General features: G+C 43.9%; 1 protein-coding gene across 1 annotated transcript in view; it reads left to right on the top strand.

Moving 5' to 3' along the window:
* Positions 1–24,175, top strand: part of lama5 (laminin, alpha 5) — a gene marked incomplete at its 5' end in the record, with an annotated part of 125,222 nt that overhangs the window by 57,359 nt on the left and 43,688 nt on the right. The window contains 28 exons of the mRNA XM_079238596.1: positions 2,773–2,891; positions 2,973–3,063; positions 3,149–3,283; positions 3,459–3,521; positions 5,223–5,363; positions 7,865–8,002; positions 8,227–8,361; positions 9,012–9,146; positions 9,247–9,384; positions 9,774–9,826; positions 10,227–10,326; positions 10,442–10,494; positions 11,250–11,355; positions 11,439–11,538; positions 13,660–13,816; positions 14,639–14,777; positions 16,802–16,944; positions 17,130–17,233; positions 18,141–18,294; positions 18,391–18,554; positions 20,209–20,317; positions 20,886–20,983; positions 21,062–21,275; positions 21,381–21,507; positions 21,696–21,835; positions 22,569–22,684; positions 22,774–22,985; positions 23,078–23,282. Coding sequence (XP_079094722.1) covers positions 2,773–2,891; positions 2,973–3,063; positions 3,149–3,283; positions 3,459–3,521; positions 5,223–5,363; positions 7,865–8,002; positions 8,227–8,361; positions 9,012–9,146; positions 9,247–9,384; positions 9,774–9,826; positions 10,227–10,326; positions 10,442–10,494; positions 11,250–11,355; positions 11,439–11,538; positions 13,660–13,816; positions 14,639–14,777; positions 16,802–16,944; positions 17,130–17,233; positions 18,141–18,294; positions 18,391–18,554; positions 20,209–20,317; positions 20,886–20,983; positions 21,062–21,275; positions 21,381–21,507; positions 21,696–21,835; positions 22,569–22,684; positions 22,774–22,985; positions 23,078–23,282 — 3,589 coding nt within the window. The remainder of the gene's footprint in view (positions 1–2,772; positions 2,892–2,972; positions 3,064–3,148; positions 3,284–3,458; positions 3,522–5,222; positions 5,364–7,864; positions 8,003–8,226; positions 8,362–9,011; positions 9,147–9,246; positions 9,385–9,773; positions 9,827–10,226; positions 10,327–10,441; positions 10,495–11,249; positions 11,356–11,438; positions 11,539–13,659; positions 13,817–14,638; positions 14,778–16,801; positions 16,945–17,129; positions 17,234–18,140; positions 18,295–18,390; positions 18,555–20,208; positions 20,318–20,885; positions 20,984–21,061; positions 21,276–21,380; positions 21,508–21,695; positions 21,836–22,568; positions 22,685–22,773; positions 22,986–23,077; positions 23,283–24,175) is intronic.

Below are 24,175 nucleotides of genomic sequence, written 5' to 3'. Positions count from 1 at the left end.
TCCGGCCGTAAGGAAACCGCAGACAGTCGTCGGATCTGCAGCTTTATTCCACCGAACGAGTCAGATAAAGAGTTATCTGCGTTTCAAGTGTCTGTCGGAGCTTCTAGTGTCTGTTTCTTCAGCGTTTGTCAGCTTGTCGGTTTCTGTTGGAGATGACGAGAAGAGAAGCTAGAAGATGTTCACATGTGACAGGAGAGGTATCCCATACATGCACATGTGAACCAGATGTGCAAACTGTTTGTAAAGGTTTTTCTTGTGATACATCTGGGAAGAACACACAAGGACAATGTGAATACATGCAGTTTGCATGTTAATAACATCTGGTTGAAGCATGTGAATCATGTAAAGAACGTGAATAGCACATTTGATTTATATGTGGTTCACATATGAAGGAAGTAGGAACATACAAATCACATATGTAATTAATATGGAAATTATATGTGAATCATGTGTGAAGATCATTAAATCCGTGTGTGAATGACGTGGTTGACATATGCGAATCATGTGAATCATATAAAGATCAATCAAACCACATAAGAATGTCATGCGGTCGACATGTGAAGCACATTGGGTTAACATATAAATCACGTAAAGAACATGAATGCCACATGTCACACGGTTGACATATGTGAATCATGTAATTCACATGTAGAGATCATGAACACTGCATGTGACATCCACATGTGGTTGACGTGAAACACACGTGGTTGACATGTGAAACATGTGGTTGACATGTGAAACACACGTGGTTGACATGTGAAACGTGGTTGACATGTGAAACATGTGGTTGACATGTGAAACATGTGGTTGACGTGAAACACACGTGGTTGACATGTGAAACATGTGGTTGACATGTGAAACATGTGGTTGACGTGAAACACACGTGGTTGACATGTGAAACATGTGGTTGACCACGTGGATTTTACGTGGATTTTACATAAAAAAGCAAGAACAGTAACGGCAGCAAACAAATTGTACAATAAAGTTACAAATAAACATTTTAAACGTGTATAATTTCCACGTAGACGACAGGAGACGCTCTTTGGACCGAAGATGAGTTTGGAGAACTCTGTATGATAAGATGGAGTCCGACCTCGAATGTTTGAGTTTATAAAGAAGATAGAATATGATGAAACTTTATTGGATGTAAACAGAAAACAAAAACAATGTTGCATAACAAGTATGAATAAAACTACGAGGTTTTTATGAATCCAGTAACAAACCCAGTCATCGCCCAGTAAGTGTAAATGGAGATGCAAACCTGCGGGAAATGAGGCGTCTCGGACCACATTCTACTTTGTGATGAAGTGAAGTCTTTGTGGCTGTTTTTAATTACAGCTTCAGTCGTTTCACCGGTTTAGATTTGATTAAACCGAAGCGCGAACAGCAGCTGTGTGTGATCCTCTCAAAGACCACCAGCCAGAGGAAACTGGTTTCAGACCAGCAGCTTTCACTTCACAGAGCTGAGATGAAAGTCCACCTTCCTGCTTTGATTCTCCAGTTAACTGAAGTCTGTGGCGGATTTGTTGCATTTAGTGGTGCGTAGACGTGAACGAGCCTCTCTGTCTGTTTTGTATGATGTTCTACTTTCATCTTTTATCTTTGGAAGCATTTTGATTTCTTCTTTCCTAAAAGCATCTTTCCACATCAACACTGCTGTCACCTGTTTTATTATTAATAAAGTTTTATTATTGTTCCTGGCTTATTGATGAATCCAGTTTCTATGAAGAAAATAAATCTTAATAAAACAATATATAGTGGTATCGGTGTTATATAATGCTGGAGATCAGTTTTAACATTGACTGCAACAAATTCATAGAACAAGCTTTTGTAGTAGAGTTATTTATTTATTTTGCAGCTGCATGAAATTAAAAAAAAAAAAAATCCTGTAATAACTTCTTAGTTCTGAAGGTTCATGTCTTCTGGCTCATGTTTTTTTTTTTTTTTGTTTGTTTTTTTTAACATTTATGTCTTGAAGCAGCCTCTGACAGAACACACTCCATTTCCTTCCTGTATGGCATGGAGGGAGATAAGAAATGTTCTGTTTGTTCTGCAACTTGTGCAGCATCGCTCTCTGGATGACCAGCTCCAGGAGCTCCACTGTTCTTCTCCAGTTCAGATCTTCTCCTTTAATTTGATGAAATAATAATAATATTTTCTAAATAAACTGCAGCTCTTCCTCCTTTTAACATCTTCTCAATTTATTGACATTGTCCACTTGTATGCTCCAAAACCAGCAGAACATAGTCCATTATGTTCCTGCAGCCATGTCTCTGTGAAACAAGTGATGCTGCATTCTCTGTATTCCTTCCGTGTTCCTCGTCGGCACTTCATTGAAAGTGTCTTGTTAGCGCTCCTCTGTTTTGTTAGACAGCGGTCTCACAATTCAGAACCTTTGGAAGAAATGGTTTGATTTCCTCCTCCTCACACTCTGCCTTGTTCCTGCCCTCATCTTCTTCATTTTCCCTTTAAAATCATGTTGGATTTAATGTTATTTCACGAATTAATTCGGTTTTGGAGAGCTAAATCCGTTGATCTCTTGTGAACTTCTCCTTTGTCACAGAAACTCTAAACAGATCTTGAAAAGAGTCCAATGCGTCAATAGACCCCATATGAAAGTACGTCCTCCAAAGCAGCATGAAAAATATTGTTAGAAACTTGCATCACAAAAATATCTATACATGTATGTCAGATAGATGGATAGATGCATCTTAAATAGATCAGTTTTCATGCCTTTATCACAACATGCTGTTCATTTCATGGTCATTGCAGCCTGCAACTGTCATCGTCATTCGTTTGAGTGTTACTACGACCCAGAGGTTGATCAGAGGAGAGGCAGCCTGGACATCAACGGACACCACAGAGGAGGCGGAGTCTGCATAAACTGTCAGGTATCTGAAGCTTCTGAAGGTGGTAAAGCTATGAGCACGATAGATAATTACTGAAAATACAATGAAACCCTTTCATTTCAGCATCACACCACAGGAGTCAACTGTGAGCGCTGCATCCCCAACTATTACAGGTCACCGGACCACTCCATCGACTCCCCACTGGCCTGCTCACGTGAGATATCCGATCATAGTGAATCATTTCAGTAAATATTTTCAGTCATTATAGTTTACGTTTTTCTCATCTCCATATCCTGCAGCCTGTAACTGTCAGGGCAGGTTTACAGATGGTACCTGTGAGGATCTGACTGGTCGCTGCTTATGCAAACCAAACTACACCGGAGAGAACTGTGACTCCTGCTCTAGTGGCTATATCAACTTCCCTGATTGTTACCGTGAGTAAGAGCAAAAGAAACGCTGTCTATGGTTGGATTTTTGTGCTGCAATAGACCCTTAAAGCGATTGAAACATGCTTTTATGTTGGTCACATTTTCTGCCAGAAGCAAAATAGATAAATATAATAAGATAATATTCCTAAATGAACACTTGTTTTGTTTTTATTTTCATCAGCCATTCCCACATATCCCACCAACAACAACAACGGTGAAGCCAAACCAGCTGGAGAAATCATAAGTAAGTCCACCATTTCTCTAGAATTATATCCTTCTGGTTGTAAATGGATGATTTGGTAACTGCTTTAATATGGCTGTTAAAAGTTAAATTCTAGAATCACACCAACATTGATGGATTGCTCCATTATTTTTTACATTACTCACTAAATCAATCTTTCGTTCTGAAGACAGTTAATTCTGATTTATCTTTACTTAGATGAAGCAAGTTTGTCTGGGACTACAGTCCTCTGGTGAGACAGTAATATAGAGCAAAGTGTCATCGGCGTAATTATGATCAGACAGTTTTCCATTTTTAAAAAAAAAAGATTTTAACATGCAGGATGATGCTGAGTGATATGGTCCAAAATGGAGCCTTGTGGAACTCCATGTGCCAGCTTTGTTGGAGTAAATCTATAGTTCCCAATTCACAGGGAGTAAATTATCTGTCTTTCAAATAGGATTGAAGCCAGTTCAGAACTGGACCAGACAATCCCACCCAGTTCTCCATCTGGTCTAATAGGACGTTGTGGTTGTCTGTGCCAAAAGTTGCACTAAAGTACATTTAAACCCAACTTCTACCTCCAAGGCCTGCCCTTTAGCTTTGAATGGCATGAAAAACACCATAAGAGATGATAATACAGAGATGAATGTTGGTATTATTGTTACATGTTTAGGTTGTTTCCATGATTGGAGCTAGTTGGAGCATGTAGAGGCTGAACGATAAGGGGCCAAAATGAGGCCTTGTGGGACTCCGCATGTCATCTTTGTTGGATATATAGTTTTCAGTTTACAAAAAGTCAGTTATCTCTTTTAAGCAGGATTCGAGCCAGTTCAAAACTGGTCTGGAGTGGTCTGAACCAGTTTTCTAGTATGTCTTATTTGTTTCGCTGAGTGTGAAAGTGCTTTGAAGCAGAACCAAAACAATACTTCTGCTGCTGCCAAGTAATACTCATATGCTTTTTTATGAAGACATTACCAGCAAAAGGAAGTTGACTCATCAAAAACATGATTGGATATCCAGCTTGTTTCTGTGATCCAAGCTAGTGGGAGCATGTCCATGCTGAATAATATGGCGCTTTGTGGAACTTGTCATCTTTGAGTAAATCTGTAGTTACCACCTAAAAAAGAAACACTTAGGCTTTTAATGAGACAAGACACCCTTAATGAGACAATAACATAGAACATCGTCAGCATAATTAGTATATTTTGTTCAATAAATTTTAACTTATTTAGCTTTAAGAGAAAGGAAAGTTCTTTCAGAGAAGATTTTCTCTGCAGAGTTCCAGACAGTGTAACAGAGTCTAAACCTGGAACACAGTGATCAGCTTTCAGATACAACTTCTGGCCTTGAGACATAAATGTGCTGCTTGTGAAGTTTCCCATGCTCTTCTCTCACCTGCTCCACCCGGGATGTTTTTTGGTGGAGGTCAGATGTTTCAGGGGAGTGAATGGAATGTCAGTGGACTGCGATAAGCAGGTCCAAAAACATCATTTAGTCCTACCTAGAAGATACCACCCACCTGCTGGTGCCCACGTTGTTTGGTTTATATGGTTCTTCGTTTGTAATAAATATAATGCTGCAAGCAAAACAATTGTTTTTTTTCTCATAACAGAGAAAACCTGCAGCTAAACCTTTTATGTTTATTTCCTACTGGTCTTATTTGTTTAAAAGTTAAATAAGTATATTTTAGAGAAATGTCATTAAAAAATAAATGGTCAACAGACTGTGAGTGCAGCGCAGCAGGGACGGTGGATAACTCCTGCAGGCCGGATCCACAGACTCGAACCTGCATCTGTAAACCAGGATTCACTGGAGACCACTGTGACACCTGCGCTCCAGGTTTCTATGGACCCAACTGTCAGCGTAAGTCATGGATATTAATCACTTGTCTGGTGTCAAAATTAAATAAGGAGGTAAAACAACAGACAAAATGCTCTGACACTGAAATACTTTAGTTCCTCTTTGATCATCCAAATCTTAAATTTAACTAAATAATTTCTTAATATATGATCCTCATCTTCAACTTTATCAGATCCACCTGGGAAGTGTCAGGGGGGACCTCTTTTTTTCCACTTAAAGCTGCCGTCATTCATGGTGTCCGATTCAACAAGCTGGACTTCTTTAGACATTTTGATCCATAATGACATGAAGCCTCACAGAGTTTCTGCACATCCACAATGAGAATCTCCCATTCCACCTCATCATGATGAGAATCTCCCGTTCCACCTCATCATGATGAGAATCTCCCGTTCCACCTCATCATGATGAGAATCTCCCGTTCCACCACATCATGATGAGAATCTCCTGTTCCACCTCATCATGATGAGAATCTCCCGTTCCACCTCATCACCATGAGAATCTCCCGTTCCACCTCATCATGATGAGAATCTCCCGTTCCACCTCATCATGATGAGAATCTCCCGTTCCACCTCATAATGATGAGAATCTCCCGTTCCACCTCATCATGACGAGAATCTCCCGTTCCACCTCATCATGACGAGAATCTCCCGTTCCACCTCATCATGACGAGAATCTCCCGTTCCACCTCATCACCATGAGAATCTCCCGTTCCACCTCATCATGATGAGAATCTCCCGTTCCACCTCATCACCATGAGAATCTCCCGTTCCACCTCATCACCATGAGAATCTCCCGTTCCACCTCATCACCATGAGAATCTCCCGTTCCACCTCATCACGATGAGAATCTCCCGTTCCACCTCATCATGATGAGAATCTCCCGTTCCACCTCATCATGATGAGAATCTCCCGTTCCACCTCATCACCATGAGAATCTCCCGTTCCACCTCATCACCATGAGAATCTCCCGTTCCACCTCATCACGATGAGAATCTCCCGTTCCACCTCATCACCATGAGAATCTCCCGTTCCACCTCATCATGATGAGAATCTCCCGTTCCACCTCATCACCATGAGAATCTCCCGTTCCACCTCATCATGATGAGAATCTCCTGTTCCACCTCATCATGATGAGAATCTCCCGTTCCACCTCATCATGATGAGAACCTCCCGTTCCACCACATCATGATGAGAATCTCCCGTTCCACCTCATCATGATGAGAATCTCCCGTTCCACCTCATCATGATGAGAATCTCCCGTTCCACCTCATCACCATGAGAATCTCCCGTTCCACCTCATCATGATGAGAACCTCCCGTTCCACCACATCATGATGAGAATCTCCCGTTCCACCTCATCATGATGAGAATCTCCCGTTCCACCTCATCATGATGAGAATCTCCCGTTCCACCTCATCACCATGAGAATCTCCCGTTCCACCTCATCATGATGAGAATCTCCCGTTCCACCTCATCATGATGAGAATCTCCCGTTCCACCTCATCACCATGAGAATCTCCCGTTCCACCACATCATGATGAGAATCTCCTGTTCCACCTCATCATGATGAGAATCTCCCGTTCCACCTCATCATGATGAGAATCTCCCGTTCCACCTCATCATGATGAGAATCTCCCGTTCCACCTCATCACCATGAGAATCTCCCGTTCCACCTCATCATGATGAGAATCTCCCGTTCCACCTCATCACCATGAGAATCTCCCGTTCCACCTCATCACCATGAGAATCTCCCGTTCCACCTCATCACCATGAGAATCTCCCGTTCCACCTCATCATGATGAGAATCTCCCGTTCCACCTCATCATGATGAGAATCTCCCGTTCCACCTCATCACCATGAGAATCTCCCGTTCCACCACATCATGATGAGAATCTCCTGTTCCACCTCATCATGATGAGAATCTCCCGTTCCACCTCATCATGATGAGAATCTCCCGTTCCACCTCATCACCATGAGAATCTCCCGTTCCACCTCATCATGATGAGAATCTCCCGTTCCACCTCATCACGATGAGAATCTCCCGTTCCACCTCATCACCATGAGAATCTCCCGTTCCACCTCATCACCATGAGAATCTCCCGTTCCACCTCATCATGATGAGAATCTCCCGTTCCACCTCATCATGATGAGAATCTCCCGAGAATGTTTATACCTTTAATTTCGGCAAGTCATCTTCATCACGTCTAGATGACTGAATGTGTTGAGTTGCTGCCGTGTGATTGGCTGATCTTATATTTGTTACGAATCAGGTGAACAGATGAACGTGATGAAGTGGACGGTGATTTCATAGTATTGATCCTTTCCCTCTGGGATTAATAGTTTTTTTTTTGACTAGTTAAACTTCATTAATATAAAAAGTTGAACTGGAACATTTTGGAAGAAATCCAAACACACACACACTCTTAGACTCTGCTGCATCACACACTCCTTTTCTCTGGCTCTACATTCATGCTTCTGCTGTGTTTATTTCTCTTCCCCTCTCCAGCCTGTCACTGTTCAAGTCCGGGCTGTCTGGATGGGTCATGTGACTCTCTCACCGGTTATGGAATCTGTCGGGATGGTTTCCAGGGTTACCACTGTGATCACTGCGCGCCTGGTTACTTCAACTACCCGCTCTGCCAACGTGAGTCGTTCTGCTTCTCTCCAACTTGCAGCTTACATTGTTCCAAAGAGGATAACTGTCCGTCTGGTTCGTCCAGAAACAGACTCTTACCTCCAGGTTTAGAACTGTTTCTGGTTCACATAAAACCTGCAGGACTGCTTGAAGAAAACTGTTGCACTTGTTTAAAATGACTTGTGTGGAGGCATTAATGACGTGTCAGTGGGAACGTCACCATCTCTCCGCAGTGTGTGGATGCAGTCCAGTCGGCGCTCTGCCCGATCAGTGCGATTCTTCTGGTCGCTGCTTGTGCAAACCAGAGTTTCAGGGTCCCCGATGCGAACAGTGCAGATCTGGATTCCACTCCTACCCCAACTGTCAAGGTAACCGCTCGCTGATCCCCGTTTTTCCACGATGAACAGGGAGAACGTGAAAGCTTTGTTTCATTCAGCATGTCAGCAGCCGTCACGGAGACGCACATGGAAGCACTTGACTTTATGAAGTGTTACATCGCCTTGTAAAAACGCCACGAGTCCTTGGGGTTCGTGCAAGTAAAAAGGTGTGTTTAAGGCGAACTTTAATATGAGACGGGTTCAGTTCAAGGGTTGGTATAGAGAGGAAATGATGGACTTTTCCTGTCGCAGCTAGAAGAAGAAAATTAAATGAACTTTCAACTTTAGATGATGTCTGAACAAACCACGTAGCAGCAATGCGAACATGTAGCATAGGAAAGAGAGAAAAACTAGCAAGCGTCGCTGCTTAAATGAAACACAATTCAAATCTCAAGCAACCACGTGGGAGTGGAAGAAAACCATGAACAGCTGGAAAACTGCTGAGGTTTTGCACAGTTCCTCATCAGACGTTACCTTACTGGTTCCTAGATGAACTGAGCTGCTGTCGTCTGGTTTGTTGTTGTGAAGAAGTACTTTGTTTATTCTGTCGTTTCATACAGGAAGTAGGAAACATGGAAAATTTTTCAGAATTTCTCTTTTCAAACGTCGTGCTTTTCATCTTAAACATTCTCTTCTTCCAGAGTGCGCCTGTGATCCTCGCACATCGATGGACACCAGCTGCACGGCGTCGGGGATTTGCCACTGCTGGCCTAACTACAGTGGAGCATCATGTGACCAGTGTGCTCCTGGTTACTATGGTTACCCAAGTTGTACACGTAAGGATGGATTTCCTAGTTTTCAGAATCAAAGGTTTTGGTCTTTGGTGAACGTCAGGCTTGTTGCCAGATGCTGACATAAGTCTGGTGTCTGCTGCAGCCTGCCAGTGCTCCTTGCAGGGATCCCGCTACACCAGCTGTGACCAGGTGACGGGGCAGTGTGTGTGCCTGCCCGGCGTGGTGGGACTGAGGTGCGACAGCTGTGCACACGGCTCCTACGGCTTCCCCAACTGCCAAGGTAAAAAAGTCAACACTGAAACCCTATCCGAACATCTGGATGTTTGGACTCTCCCTGGAAACCCACATGTAGCCGTGTGTGTTAGTTGAATTATTTTATCAGAACGATTTGCAGAGCAGCGATTGCATCAATCAGCACCAGTTGATCCAGGCTGCACGTCTGTTTGCTTTGGTTTGACCTCCACCACAGCAAACTGGGCCTGAACCTTTTAGATGTGACACAGAAGCTACTTTCCTGTCTGCAGCCAGGCTGTAGTTTCTCATAGACGGTAAATCTGGACCTGAAACCTGCGAAACGCTTCAGTTCATCAGTCAGCTGCGTTTTCGCCCTTAAAGACCAGATGTTTTCATGCCAGTGCTGAAGGACGTTTCTGGTTTTGTCTTTGACAGCTGGTACATGTCACCCTGCTGGCTCTGTTCACAGTGGAGCATCACCGCCGGCGGTAAGTCGACGGTTTCTCAGCTTTTGTCTACTTCCTCACAGAAAGTCTGTGGAATGTGATTAGCGTGTTGTAGCAAGAGGTAAAGAGTTTATAATGATTATAATTCTGTTTATAACTGCAGGTAAAGACTTATAAACAGAATTATAATGACTTTGGTCAAACCACATTTCTGTTTTAGCTCCATTTAATGTTTTATTCTGTTTTTTATCTTTATGTTTCTTCTTTTCTGCTAAATAAAGTAGGAAATTTAACATCTTTTGGTCCTTTAGCTGGAATCACAACATGTTTACTGATTCATCAACTGATTCATCAACCTTTCAAGTCTTTTTCTAAAGCTCTGAAGGAAACAGGATCAGCAGAAGTCTCATCCTGTCTGTTTGTCCTGCTGTTCTGAACGTAGAGTCGGTGCGAGTGCCGTCGTCACGTGGAGGGTCCGGCTTGCGACAGATGCAGACCTCTGTACTGGAACCTCTCTCCTAATACTCCTGATGGATGCTCCAGTAAGAATGCTGCACACTCTGCAGGTTTCTCATCTCTTTAAATGGAAAAAACAGAGCAATGAAGTGTGTGTGTGTGTGTGTGTGTGTGTGTGTGCGTGTGCGATCTCTCCTGCAGACTGTGAGTGTAACGTTGCAGGTACAATAAGCAGTGTTGCTGAGTGTGCACAGGTGAGTTTCTTTAAATTTCTTCCTCTGAGAGCCTCAGTCTTGTGCAAAATGTGACTAGATTATAAGACTTGGTTCATTTGGACCATTATAAACCTCTTCATTCCTTCCTAAATATTGTCTTCCTGGCATTAGCAAGTTTCAAGGCTTCTAACTGAAGAACTGCAGGGTCAAAACTTTCCAAACTTTATTTTATTCATTAAAGAGGTTGCAGACAGACATTCATAAAGACTGCACAGGAAAAGATGCGTAACTTAGAATCATTTTGTGGGAAACTGTTATTGGACCCTTCTGGAAAAATAATTGTACCAGTTTGGTGGTCCTGATGTCCAAAGTAGCGGCTGTAGCTCAGGAGGAAGAGCAGTTGTCCTTCAACTGGTAAGTTGGGGGATCGATTCCAGGAAATGCCGAAGTGTCCTAGGGCAAGACACTGAACCCCAAACTGCTCCCCGATGTGCCTATCGGGGTATGAGTGTGTTGAATGAGTGTGTGTGTGTGTGTGTGAATGGGTGAATGTGACAAGTAGTGTAAAGCGCTTTGAGTGGTCTATGACTAGAAAAGCGCTATAGAAGTACAAGTCCATTTACCAAAGTCCTATTAGCTTTAGAGCTAGCATTAGCATTTTATTCTCCTCTGATGAGAATCCGATCTTTGAAACTAAATGGCAACTGGTCCAATGAAGAACGTAAACGAACAGCATTGTATTTAGCTGTAAAACCCTTGTCTGCGTGTGGATGATAACGGTTCTCATGTGACAGGAAACGGGTCAGTGCCACTGCAAGCCCAACGTCTGCAGTGGAACCTGCTCTACCTGCAAAGATGGCTTCTACAACCTGCAGGATCACAACTACTTTGGCTGCCAGGGTGAGCTTGATGCAGCCTTCAGGTGAATGCTTGCTGGGATAATTAGCTGTTAAGCTACATCTTTGTTAAATTGTGTGCTTTAGGTTGCAAATGTGACATTGGAGGTTCAGTCGGCCAGTCGTGTGGAGACCGAAACGGTCAGTGTCGCTGCAGACCCAACGTGGAGGGACAGAAGTGCAACCTGTAAGTATACCTGAGCATCTTCATCATGCTCTCTGTAGCTTTCTATCAATCTGACCTCATGCTTGTAGTCAACGCCTCTTTGTTTTTATGGTTTCCCATACACCCTGAAAACGGCTTTGATCACACCGCTGTTCATAAAAAAACACATTTGAATGGATCTGAATCCTCCCGTTTTTATGTACAATCCTTCCGGAGCGTTCTGTCCATCCTCTGCCTTCATGTCTTCTGCATTTCAGTCCCTTTTCAGAGGGCTTGCAGAAGCAAAGCCAAACCTAGCAAGGAGAGCAGAAGTTGTGGGGAGTGTTTATCTGTGTAGCTCATAGACGAGCTGTGAAAGGAACAAAGAAGAAGAGGAAAATGCTTTTAATGGCTACCGTCAGCTGCGATGCCACTTCATGTGTTTTGGAAAACCAACATTAATATGTTCTTCTCCACTGTTCTGTTTCTCATCCTGCTACTGAAACTGACATGAAACGCTGAACTCTGCACTGCCCTCTAGTGGATATACTGTATATCCAACCATGTTGACGTAAAGCACACTCTGGGATAGTTGGCTTAGACTTGGATGCACCTGTTTACCTATGTACATAAATGAGCCCTTTATGAAGATTGGTTAGAATTTGAGTTCTCTATCTGTTGGTTTACATCAAGCAATGGATCGCTGCAGGATTGCATTGTTATTTTAGGGGTCATGGATGTAAACGTTTGGGAACCTCTATTGTAGAGAACTCAGTCATCACCGTTAGTACAAAGGCCTGAGTACCAGCTGGAAAGCAGGGCTGAAATTAGAAATATCTGACAGAAAGTCCAACAGAAGAAAGAACTTGTGTTAGAGGTATGATGTGTGTGGGAACCCAAAGGCGTCAGATAACCAATAACAGTTCAAAACTGAGGGTAAGACGGATCCAAATGTACTGAAAACAGCCAGCAGGGTTATGGATTAATAGGAATATAAATCACAGGCTTCAGACCAGGGGTCACCAACTCCATGAATGCTATGAGGAGCATGGATAAGAGCAGGTTCACCAGTCTGCCAATCAGACTGAGGACAGGCCCCGCTTGTGGATGTGGGCCCCTCATACCACCCTCATAAAGTCTGTTTCTGACCGTCTGAGCAGAAACATGCAGATAAGTGTCCTGTAGGGGGTCTCTTTGTAGGTCTCTGGCAGTTCTTTCTAATTGCTGCTTGGTTGTTGTCCTCCTACGGGCCTTCCATGTCTCCTGGTATCTCCTCTGTGTTCTCCACGTTGTGCTGGGAGACACAACAAACCTTCTTGCCACATGCATTGATGTGTTATCCTGGATGAGCTGCACTATATGAGCAACTTGTGTGGGTTCTAGACACAGCCTTGTGTTACCTGTAGTGGTGAGGACACAGGTAAAATGCAACCAAACGTCAGCTATAAAGGATGAAGACAAGGAAAGGGTCTGTAGCCACCACCTCCAGGACAGTTTCTTTTATAGGCTGTCTTGCACGTTGCATCTCGTTTCGTCATGCTGTCTGTTCGACGTCTCCAACAGCAGCTGAAGCCGATGCACGCTCAGTGTTACTTCCTAACTGGACAGATGGATCTACCAGAAATGGGACTAATGAATATTTTTTTGAGCTGTGACGTTAGTTAACAAGTCTTTTATACTTAAAAACCATTTTAGAAAATTTAAGAGGTTAAACTAGATGTCAGAACTGTGGAGAGTACCATAAACCCCAAGGCTGGATTATCCAATGGGCATTATGGGCTCAGGCCCAGGGGCCCACTTCTACTTGGGCAAACACCACCATTTTGGACATGAAACAAAATGTACATCAAAGCCAGATAGTTACACCACAGTCGCCAGTGAATTGCTAATGGTACCATTGGCTGAGAGATGTTCAAAACGTCGTTTCACAGTGAATCATTTACAATTTTCACAATGTTGCAGTGGGGAAGGGGGTCCCTGAAACATTCTGAGCCCAGGGGCCTGTGCACTTTTAATCCGACCCTGATAAATCCGACTGTGTTTTGCATTTGAATGATGAGTGAACAACTGTCTCTTAAAGAAATGTCATCAGCTTACAATAATACGGTTTCCATGATCAGTTTTGTCTCTTAACTTCCTGCCTGGACGTTCCTGCATCCACAGACCTCGTCCTGATTATTACTTTCCTGACCTCCATCATCTGAAGTTTGAGATCGAGGAGGGAACGATGCTGGATGGCCGACCGGTGCGGTTTGGCTACAACCCACTGGAGTTTCCAAACTTCAGCTGGAGAGGCTACGCTCAGATGTCCCCCATCCAGGTAGGAACGTCACTTACCAATGACCTGTTCTGTTGATCTACCCTCAGGAATGTTAATCAATGTTAAAACTGCAGTTATGTGACTGTGTTTGTAGAAGTTTGTATAACTGTGGCCCATCCTTGATCCTTCTGTTGCATGAACTACAAAGTAACCCATATTAGCTTCTCTGTGGTAGATCTATTTCTCTAAATGTGGATATTTACGCATGTCCTTGTGTTACAGGCAGGGTAGGAGATGTATTCCAGGAGCATTTTTTACTATAATCCCTTTCGCAATTCATTAAATACTCAAATATGAAAATGAAACAATTTAGTCACCTGTGGAACGGATAGGACTAAAAACACGCCATTCAATCATTTTAACTGAACCATTAAAAAAGATTGATAGTGATATGTCTGTCAAACTCAATTGCCATTTGTCCCTCAACCCTTAATCCTTCTGTGTGTTCCCCTGTTCATAGAGGAATTGTTCACCTTGTAAAGGCAATGAAACGAGACCCAGAGGTTAGCTAGCTGCTGACCTAGCATACTACATCAAAGTACAGTATGCATTTAAACATAAAGGACATTATGGCAGAAAATGTACCTGTGAATGAACCAAGAGGAAAATGTTCGGTTGAAAGAGAGGTGTGTTGGTGTGTGTTTGGGGGTGAAAAATGCATCCTGGAAATGTTTTCTGCTTGCTTTTGGTGGTAAAGGTGATGGTTTCAGTCTTTTTTCTGGCTTGGCTTCTTCCTCTACATCCCTTTTATTCCTTTTTTCTTTCATTTAATTTCCTCCATCACCCTCTCCTTTGCTCCCTCTGCCTCCTCCTTTTCTTCAGTCCAAGGTGTTGGTGTCGGTGTCGGTTACCTCTCCAGATCTCTTCCATGTGGTGCTTCGTTACGCCAATTGGGGTGGTTCGCATGTGTTGGGCCGAGTGTCGGTCGTAGATGACACTTGGAAATACTTCTGTGGTAACTGTAAGTACTTGTGTTGGTCAAACCCACAGACCGAATATGAAAGATGGACGGAGCCTCCGGCAGTTAAAAGTGAAGCCTATGCAGAAGTGCATTAAAAAAATTGCAGTTCCCCCTTCATCCACTAGGGACTCCAAAACAGAGCAAATCCCCATAGAGTCCCATGTTAAAAAGACCAACTTCACAGCAGGAATAAACATGTTTACAGCCTGGTTCAAAAATCCATTTTTGGTTTATTAGAGAAGGTTTACCTTCATGACAACTGTGAGGGGAGTGAATTTTTTTCTAACTCGCCCGTTTAAAAGTAATTTAATCTCAAACTTTGGCATATTTAGGGGCGTGTCCTTTTGATTGACAGGTACCCGATCTCCCACTTCAAGTCAGAAGAACGTAGAACAACCGCAGTTTTTAGCCGGTTAACAACTCAACTTAGCTTTAGCCCACTTACCTCCGTTAGGTGGTTAGCTCCTGTTAGCACCGGGTTAGCTCGGTTAGCTCTTAGCTCAGAGTTCACTCGATGTCAGCTCCATCTCTTTGCCCATATTTGTATTTTCCGGGAGAGACGACACGCATGCCCCTGCCAAGATGGCGATGGTAGGAACCGCCCACCGAGCTTCAGAAACCTACGGGTGACGTCACAGAGGCTCCACCCATCTTTTATATACAGTCTATGGTCAGACTTCAAACTTTTCCATTCTTTTCTTTGCTTCTATCACACATGATGTTGCCGTTCTTTTTTTTTATTATTGTCCTGTTTTTGATGCTTTCCTGCAGATTTCATCTTCATGTTGTTTCATCTGACTGCAGATCAAAATGAGGTCTTTAAAATAAAGCTGAAAATAGGCTTTAAAAAAGCTGAATTGCTGCTTAAAATGCCTGTAAGCCTGCCGTTGAAGTCGAGGCAGAAGCAAATCAAACGTTTAAAGGCAAGCTGGAAAGGTTTAAAGCTGAATTTAGTGTTTACCACCTGACTCGTGTAGGATCGAATCCCTTTGGCTTGGAGCAGTCCAAGCAGATGGTCTTCGCTCCCTGCATACTGCTGACACGCTGGCAGCCATTCACATAGCTAAATTAAGCTAAACAGAAGCTCAAAAACTGTAAGGAATGAACCAGATCTCCGGAAGCGTAGAGCTGTCATCCCAATGAAAAAATAAGTGGGGGGCCCTATCGCATTATAACATGATAATTTATTGTATAAACATCAAACTATCATGTTAAACGTGATAATCTTTATTGTAAAAAACGTATAACCACTTGAATGCAGCGTTGGTGTGTGGTGGTGTTTACACGCTTCTGCACAAACAAAATGCAGCCAAGTGAAGTGTCGAAGGAAAAACTAAATGTGGTGGTTGGACGATGTAAATGACTTTTATCACATCAAACAGTGTTTATGCAGAACTTTTCACGCCAAAGTGAAAGAAGAATCATTTATTTGTGACTGGAAGTAAAAGAATCTGTGCAAACGTTGGTCTCTGCAGCTTTCGGCTGACTTAACTGGAACATGGTGCTATTCCGACGTGAAAATCTATTTTCCTCCTTCTGTTCTTCGTTCTTTATTCCTTTTAGATGACACACAGGATGGAGTGTGTATCGAGTGTGTGGTGGCTGGTTTTTAATCTGTCAGCTCCATCATTTCTCCTCTTCAGGGCCACAGATCAGGTTTTTTTTTCAGAATTAAAAATTAATGTTTTCTGCCCTTCAAACTTTCCTTCTTACTCTTTCCTCCTGGCTTCGCACCGTGGACGTGGTCCTTGTAGACTGCAGTGAAGCTTCAGGTATATGTGAGCGAGGCAGACGTCTATCTGACTCGTTTCATCCTCAGATATATCAATTCTGAGGGCGTCACCTCCAACGGTAAAATAACAGCCTATCAGGTCAGCCGCAGAGGTAGGTCCCCACCAATCACACGATAGCAGTACATGAGATGAATGACCAGGGTTCACTCCTGCTTACAGAGCAAACTGATCATACTACTGATCACAATTATCATTCTCTCGTCCTAGTTTGAGTGTTTCTTTGTTTTCAAGGTTCGGAGCAGTCCAAGCAGATCGTCTTTGCTCCCAGCGTGCAGCCGACCTTCGTCAATGTTCCCCAGAACAACTTTGTGGAGCCTTTTGTGCTGAACCCAGGAAGCTGGACTGTTGTAATCGAGGCTAAGGGAATCCTGCTGGTGAGGCACACTTGACACATTCAGATCCTCAAATACGAGCAAAGAGAGCAAAACTACCAACCCTATAAGCCCAGTAAATGTCTCAACTTGGTGTGTTTTACTCACTAAAACTACAGCTGAACACCGTAATGTCCACTTTCTGTGTAGGATGCCAGCATAACATATCTGCACCATTTTCCTTTCAGGACTACCTGGTTCTGCTCCCCAGTGCATACTACGAAGCTCCCATCCTGCAGATCAGAGTTACAGAACCCTGCACCTACAGCTCTGTACCTGAAGCCAGCCAAAAGTAAATGTGCTCATTCATGTCCTTTTCATTCCTTTTCCTTCTCCGCCATATCCACCGCTACATATAGAAAGTTTTTTTCTTACAGAAAGACCTGATAGCTTATCAGAAAGCTGGGAAATGGAAATGCAGAAGAATGGATTTTGAATTTTAGCTCCGAAGTTTTCTGGCTTGATCCGTTGTTTTTAATGTTGGTGACCAAAGCTGGACTCTGATCATTGGTAGGATCATATTTGGTTCCAAATACAATATTTCAGATTTATTTTTATTTAATTTTCTTTATTCAGATAAAGAAAATTTTGGAAAATCCACACTTTGGTCCTGTCTTATCTAAAACAGTCATATAGAACGGAGTATCATCAGCGTATGGTGAGATAATCATGTTGATCTGAGCCAATGAGAGGACGTAGGCTCGGACCAGGGCGTGCAGCTGGGGGTGCTAAATCTTGAACCTTGTTGCGTTTCCATAGCAACCATGCCCTTACCCAGTCGGTAGGGTATAAACCAGATGGATAGAGGCATCATCTGTGATGTCATAGCGATGCGACACCTTCCTGGAACTGTAACAACGAAGAACATATGACAGTAACAAAATGAAAATGGTGGACGTCCAGCACAAAACAACAAATATTGAAACATGTAGCTGTTCAAACTTTATTTTTAGTAAGTCGTACAAGGAGGAGATAATTCTTTCGACCAATCAATGTGCTCCAAAGTGTCGAGCTGTGAGACCGGGACCCCAATGGGTCCCCCAAACAGATCAGAAATTCTGACTCCTTTCTCAGTTTTTGATTGCAGGAGTACAAAAAAATGCGTTCCTCGCCGGATCTGTGCGTGGAAACCGGGCTTGAGTTTGATTCGGTTTATCTTGTTATTTAAACAATATTTAAGTGGTTCTTTCTTTGTCCAGCTGTTTGCTGTACAAGTTTTTGTCACTGGACTCCTTCCCCTCCATCTCTGGCAACGATGCTAGCTGCCGCAATGACAACCACTTACCACGGCCCTGCCCGACGGAGAACGTCACCCCGCGCCATCCTGACATGGCCGTCTGCAGCGGCCATGATGTAAGACAAACTGTTTGTCTCTTTTTGTTTATTTTAAACAAAAAGAAATGCATCAAACAAAAAAGTTACATGAAAGAGTTTTTATTGCTGCTGCAGATCAGCGTTGAGCTCCGGGAGCGCCTATCGTCTCCAGGTGACCACGTTCTGGTGATGGATTATTCCAGCGAAGAAGAATTGCCTCAGACTCTGTCTGTGGTTGTCAGTGTGCCGGGCGCTCGAACACACCGGCATCGTCTCACGCTTCTGCACTGCAAGTACAGGTGGGTGTAAGCAGGAAGGTGACAACCTATCCGGTTATCATCCTTGGTGTTTTTTTGTTTTTATTATTATTATTGATAGAATAATGGACTTTTATTCCAATGCAGGGTTTTTTTTACGGGGGGGGGATCAGTTCATGTCCACAAAAGTACTTGCAGGAGGAACTGTCGTGTCCTCACAATAAAAATAATAATTAGGACAAAGAAGCACATGGATGATTGTGTGGCGCTAAACTCAACTGGTTGAACAGCCGGTTCATACGGAGACGGTAGCTGCATGCAGCTGGCGCAGGTTTGATTCCCGGCATGGAGCCCTTAGCCGCTGGTCGGTTGACCTGCAGGTTCACTTTATCCTGGACTTCGAGACTTAGACCCTTAGAAACCTTTAAGACTCCCGACAGAACTCTACCCATTTCCCTGCCATCGCCGCCTATCGACGGCTAATCCAGCCTCCATCCTGCATCGCTACCCGACCTGTCAGCTCTCTCCAGACAGCAGGAGACAATGTTACCATGACTTTTGTTTTGTCTCTTTTAATCTTTTTGTGTTTCTTTGCTGAATCAGCGACGTTGCATGGTTAAAACAGTTCCTTATTATACCGTGAAGCGAAACATCACGTCGTGTCCTGGAAGTTGTATCGTGTTGGTTTCTCAGCTTCGGGATGCGGCTGGGCAGCAGCAATTCAATTCAATCAACTTTATTTATATAGCACATTTTATAAACGTCAACAGTTTCCAAAGTGCTGCACAGAATAAAACAAAAACAATGCTACAATACTCAATACAATAATCGACCTCCCAACTTTCTAGTTGAAGGACGACTGCTCTTCCTCCTGAGCTACAGTCGCCCCAATCAATACTTTTATTAGATTTTTTTTCTTACAAACACACCTCACATGATCAATCTTGCTATAAACCTGGTTTAGAAATGTCACCCGATGTTCAAAGGGGATGTGCAGAGGAGTCGAATCAACGTCCTGCAAGTTATAAACTTAAATACACGATAGATGTCACTGAGTCATGGAACAAGTCCGGGATGCAGAGTTTTAGGGTCAGAAAGTTACATAATGTGTCTTTAAAAGAAAAACCCTGCTCAGACGTCTCAGTGGAAACTGGCCCAGTGCAAAAGTCGTTGCTTAGCAACCACAATGTTGATGAGTTAAACATCATCATGTGGTGATCTTCATCCCCAGCATACGATCAGCTAACAGACGACTTAAACCAAAACTCTGCAAAGGAAAGATGCTTTTCTCTGATCTTTCTATTAAATCTTTGGATTCAGGAGGAACCCGGAAGGGTCCTCCGTCGGTTTAGTGATTTGAAGCAACCAAAAACCCAAACGGGAGGAATTTTCCAGCACAAAAGAACATGTTCTGGTCTAAGGACTGCTTTACGCACCCAGGATTTGATGTGCAAAGGCTGAATGTCTCTAATGTTTCTGGTGTAGCTTCTGCTGTGGGGAGACTTGTCATCTCCCAGCTGCAGATGATGTGACGATGAGCAGCTGACCCCGGGACCCAAACGACACAAAGCCTCGGGTGTTTAATGTGTCTCCACTTTCTCTGTTTACTGTGTCAACTGTCACCATTAGCAGTTTACCGTCGGGGTGTGTGTCTCATCTGGTTTGTCAGCGGTTGTTAATGTGTGTTTTTGTGCAGCTTCCTGTGCCGAGTGGTGGCCATTGATGAGCAGAACAGAGTAGCTGTTTTCTCCCTGCCTGCAGACGCAGAGATCCAGCTGTCCTCGGACCGAGCCAGCTTCTTCCTGGTGAGAACCTGTCCGCTGTTGCAGACACTCTTCATTTACCAAACACACTAAAGTTTAAACTTTTAGATCTGACTCGTGTTTATTAAATAATGATCATAAAGACCCAGAAACGTGCAGAAGCAGCCTGAACGTGTAGCTCACAGGTGTCAAACTCCAGTCCTCGAGGGCCGGTATCCTGCAGGTTTTTGTTGTCTCCATGCTCCAACACACCTCACTAGTTCATAATTATGTTGAAAAGAAGCTGCTGGATCCATTTGATTTGAATCAGGTGTGTTGAAAGAGGGAAACAACAAAAACCTGCCGAGTACCGGGCCTCCAGGACTGGAGTTTGACACCCCTGGTTCTGTAGTTTCTGACCGCCTGTTTAAATGGTAAATCTGCCACAAACACGTCAAGCTAGCAGCAGAATCAGCTGCTATTTGAGCTCAGGAATAAAAACATGAAAGGATTTTCTCATTGCTTTGTGACTTTGATGTGAATGGAAACGACTGAGTTCCATTTCCTGTGAAATCGTTTCTAGAAATCCATAAATCGATATATTTCATCGTGTTTTCCTTGTCGTCTGCAGCATAAAGTCTACCTGGTGCCTAAAGACCAGTTCACCATGGAGTACGTAGAACCTAAAGTCCACTGTATCAGCACTCACGGACAGTTCTCACCAGACAGGTAAAGTTACACCTTCAGAGTGAAAAACTAAACGTAACGACTGGCATCCTGAGCGTCAGACTCCATGTCCTCCTGCAGCTCCTCCTGCGTCCCGTCCCGCTTCCGGATCCCATTAGACTCTCTGGTCCTGAAGGAGGGCCAGAGCTCGTCCACGCAGGAGGAGCCCATCCAGGCGTCTCCTGCAGCAGCTGCTCCTCTGTTCCACCAGAGCGACGAGCCGCTCTGGATGACTGGAGCCAGACCTCCGTTTGGAGCCGACAACAACGACCACATCAGACTCGACTCTCTGCAGGTCGGTGAGACGCAGAGTTCGGTTTTACTGCATCCACACAGAACAACTCCGCAGCATCCGGGTGTCCCTGCAGGACCTGTAGCTTTCCTTTCCTTCTCCTCCCAGAATGCAGCAGTGTACTCGGCCCGCGTCCACTCCCTCGGCCGCTACGTCTTCTTCCTCCATTATCATCAGCCTCATCACCCCACCTACCCCGTGCAGGTCTACATTAATGGAGGACGGATCTGGCAGGGTAAGAACTGGAGATGTCCCACATTATTGGCCGATATTAAAATGTAAAGTAGAAAATGATCTGTATTGGTTTTTACGGTTTTAATGAGACCATTTCTACACAACTTGTACTTCTTATCAATCTCAATCAATCAACCTTTATTCATGAAGCACCTTTCAGACATGTTCTGACCTGACATTGTGCTTCAGGTCACACCAACGCCTCCTTCTGTCCTCACGCGTACGGCTGTCGCAGCGTGCTGGTCTCCGAGAATCAGATCATTCTGGACGTGACGGATCACGACGTCTTCCTCACCGTGCAGATCCCTGCGGAGAGGACACTGTGGCTGGTAAGACCCGGCCTTGCTTCCCGTCATTTCATGCATTTACATGGGAGTTTTAATTCCTGTTTAATTCTTAATAAATAATAATTCTGCTTTAAACTGATGAGAAACAACCATGTAAACACTTACGTCCTAATGCTAATTTTTATTTGGAATTAAACTTAATTCCGATGTAAGTGTCTGGTTTATTCGCATTTTAATTCCGAACTATTTAATTCCTCTGTTATGTAAACCTTCATTCTTCTCTAAGTTAATTCTGGTCGTTCTGAGCATGCTCGTTACCTTGTCCTGTCCCGATGACGCGCGTTGTTTTACCTCCCGTGTTCGGTGGTCTATCTTTCTTCTCCTTCTCAGTTGCTGCAGAAAGTGAAGTAGTATGCTGGTGTTGAGCTGCTGCTTCACATTTATAATAAAAATAGCAGCGAAACTGGTTCTTATTATGTAGTTTTTACAAGTTACGACTGAAAAGACGAGAAGCAGGGAGACAACTTTGTTTATTTCCGGTATACGTCATACGTCACGTGCACCCTCTGTCCAATCAGAACCCTTCCCAACCCGCCGCTCTAAAGAGGAATTAAGTAAGACGTGTTTCATGTAAACCCATAAGAGAAAAAGTTCATTCCGATTTAAAAACACCATGTAACCGTAGGCGTTGTTTCAGGTGTTTTCTACCAAACAGCCACAGTACGCTGACCCAATGTCAACAAGTTGTCCGTTTATGGTTTGTTGGTCTCAACAGGACTACGTCCTCGTCGTTCCTGAGGCGAGCTACAGCTCCAGCTCCCTGAACGAAGAACCTCTGGATAAATCTTACGACTTCATCAGCAGCTGCGGCCAAAACAGCTTCCACATCGAGTCAGTGTTGCAAACGGAGTTTATAATCAGCGCTTGTGTGTTTTATTTGTGCGTTTGGACTAACGTCTTGTGGTTTGTGGTCCTCTCAGTCCCTCGACTGCCTCCCCGTTCTGTCTCGGCTCTGCCGTGTCTCTGTCGGCCTTCTTCAACAACGGGGCGATGCCCTGCGCCTGCCACGAGGCGGGGGCCGAGAGCGACACCTGCGAGCAGTTTGGCGGTCAGTGTCGCTGCAGGCCCAACGTGATTGGACGAGACTGCTCCATGTGCGCTACAGGCTTCTGGGGCTTTCCAAACTGCAGACGTGAGCGTCTTTTTGTCCTCACAGACTTCATCAACAAGCTGCAGAGAGTTGTGTTATTCTGTCATCCTGATTCCTTCCTGCCTCCTCTGCAGCCTGTAACTGTGGTGGGACGAGGTTATGCGAGCCGGTGACGGGAGACTGCATCTGTCCTCCGAGGACCGTCCTCCCAGAGTGCACCCAGTGTGAGCCCCAGACCTTCGGCTGCCACCCAGTGGTGGGCTGCGAGGTCTGCAACTGCTCTCAGCCCGGCATCATCTCGCCTGACGTGAGCTGCGACACGCTCAGTGGACAGTGCAGGTACATCAAGATGGAAGAAAGTTCACTTTTGTCTCATTTCTTCTTTGCTTCATACGAGGGTTTCACTCCAGATGCAACAGCTACCTGATACTAGATTAAAACTTATAAGTTTCATAGTGGCAATTTTAAAACATCTTTGTGGTGGGACCAAGCAGCAACCACCAGAGGTTAAAACTGAAGCCTATGTGGAAGTAACAACAACTGCAGTTCCCCCTTCATCCACTAGGGGCTCCAAAACAGAGCAAATCCCCATAGACTCCCATGTTAAAAAGACCAACTTCACAACAGAAATAAACATGTTTACAGCAGAAATAAACATGTTTACAGCAGGAATAAACATGTTTACAGTAGAAATAAACATGTTTACAGCAGAAATAAACATGTTTACAGCAGAAATAAACATGTTTACAACAGAAATAAACATGTTTACAGCAGAAATAAACATGTTTACAGCAGAAATAAACATGTTTACAGCTGAAATAAACATGTTTACAGCAGAAATAAACATGTTTACAGCAGGAATAAACATGTTTACAGTAGAAATAAACATGTTTGCAGCAGAAATAAACATGTTTGCAGCAGAAATAAACATGTTTACATCCTGCTACAAAAAAACCCCAAACATTTTAGGTTTAATGGCTCAGGTTTACGTCATAGACTGCATATAAAAAGATTGGTGGAGCCTCCATGGCGTCACCCGTAGGTTTCTGAAGAGCTGAACTGAAGCTCGGTGGGCGGTTCCTACCATCACCATCTTGGCAGAGGCATGCGGGTCGTCTCGCCCGGAAAATACAAATATGGTCAAAGAGGTGGAGCTGAGAGGGGGGCTGTGAGCGTCATGGTGGATGATTGACATCGAGCAAACTCTGAGCTGCCTGTAGCTAAGAGCTAAC

Source organism: Telmatherina bonti, assembly GCF_933228915.1.
Source record: "Telmatherina bonti genome assembly, chromosome: 4".
In the NCBI taxonomy this organism is placed as follows: Eukaryota; Metazoa; Chordata; class Actinopteri; order Atheriniformes; family Telmatherinidae; genus Telmatherina; species Telmatherina bonti.
This window is presented reverse-complemented; position numbering and strand designations above follow the sequence as displayed.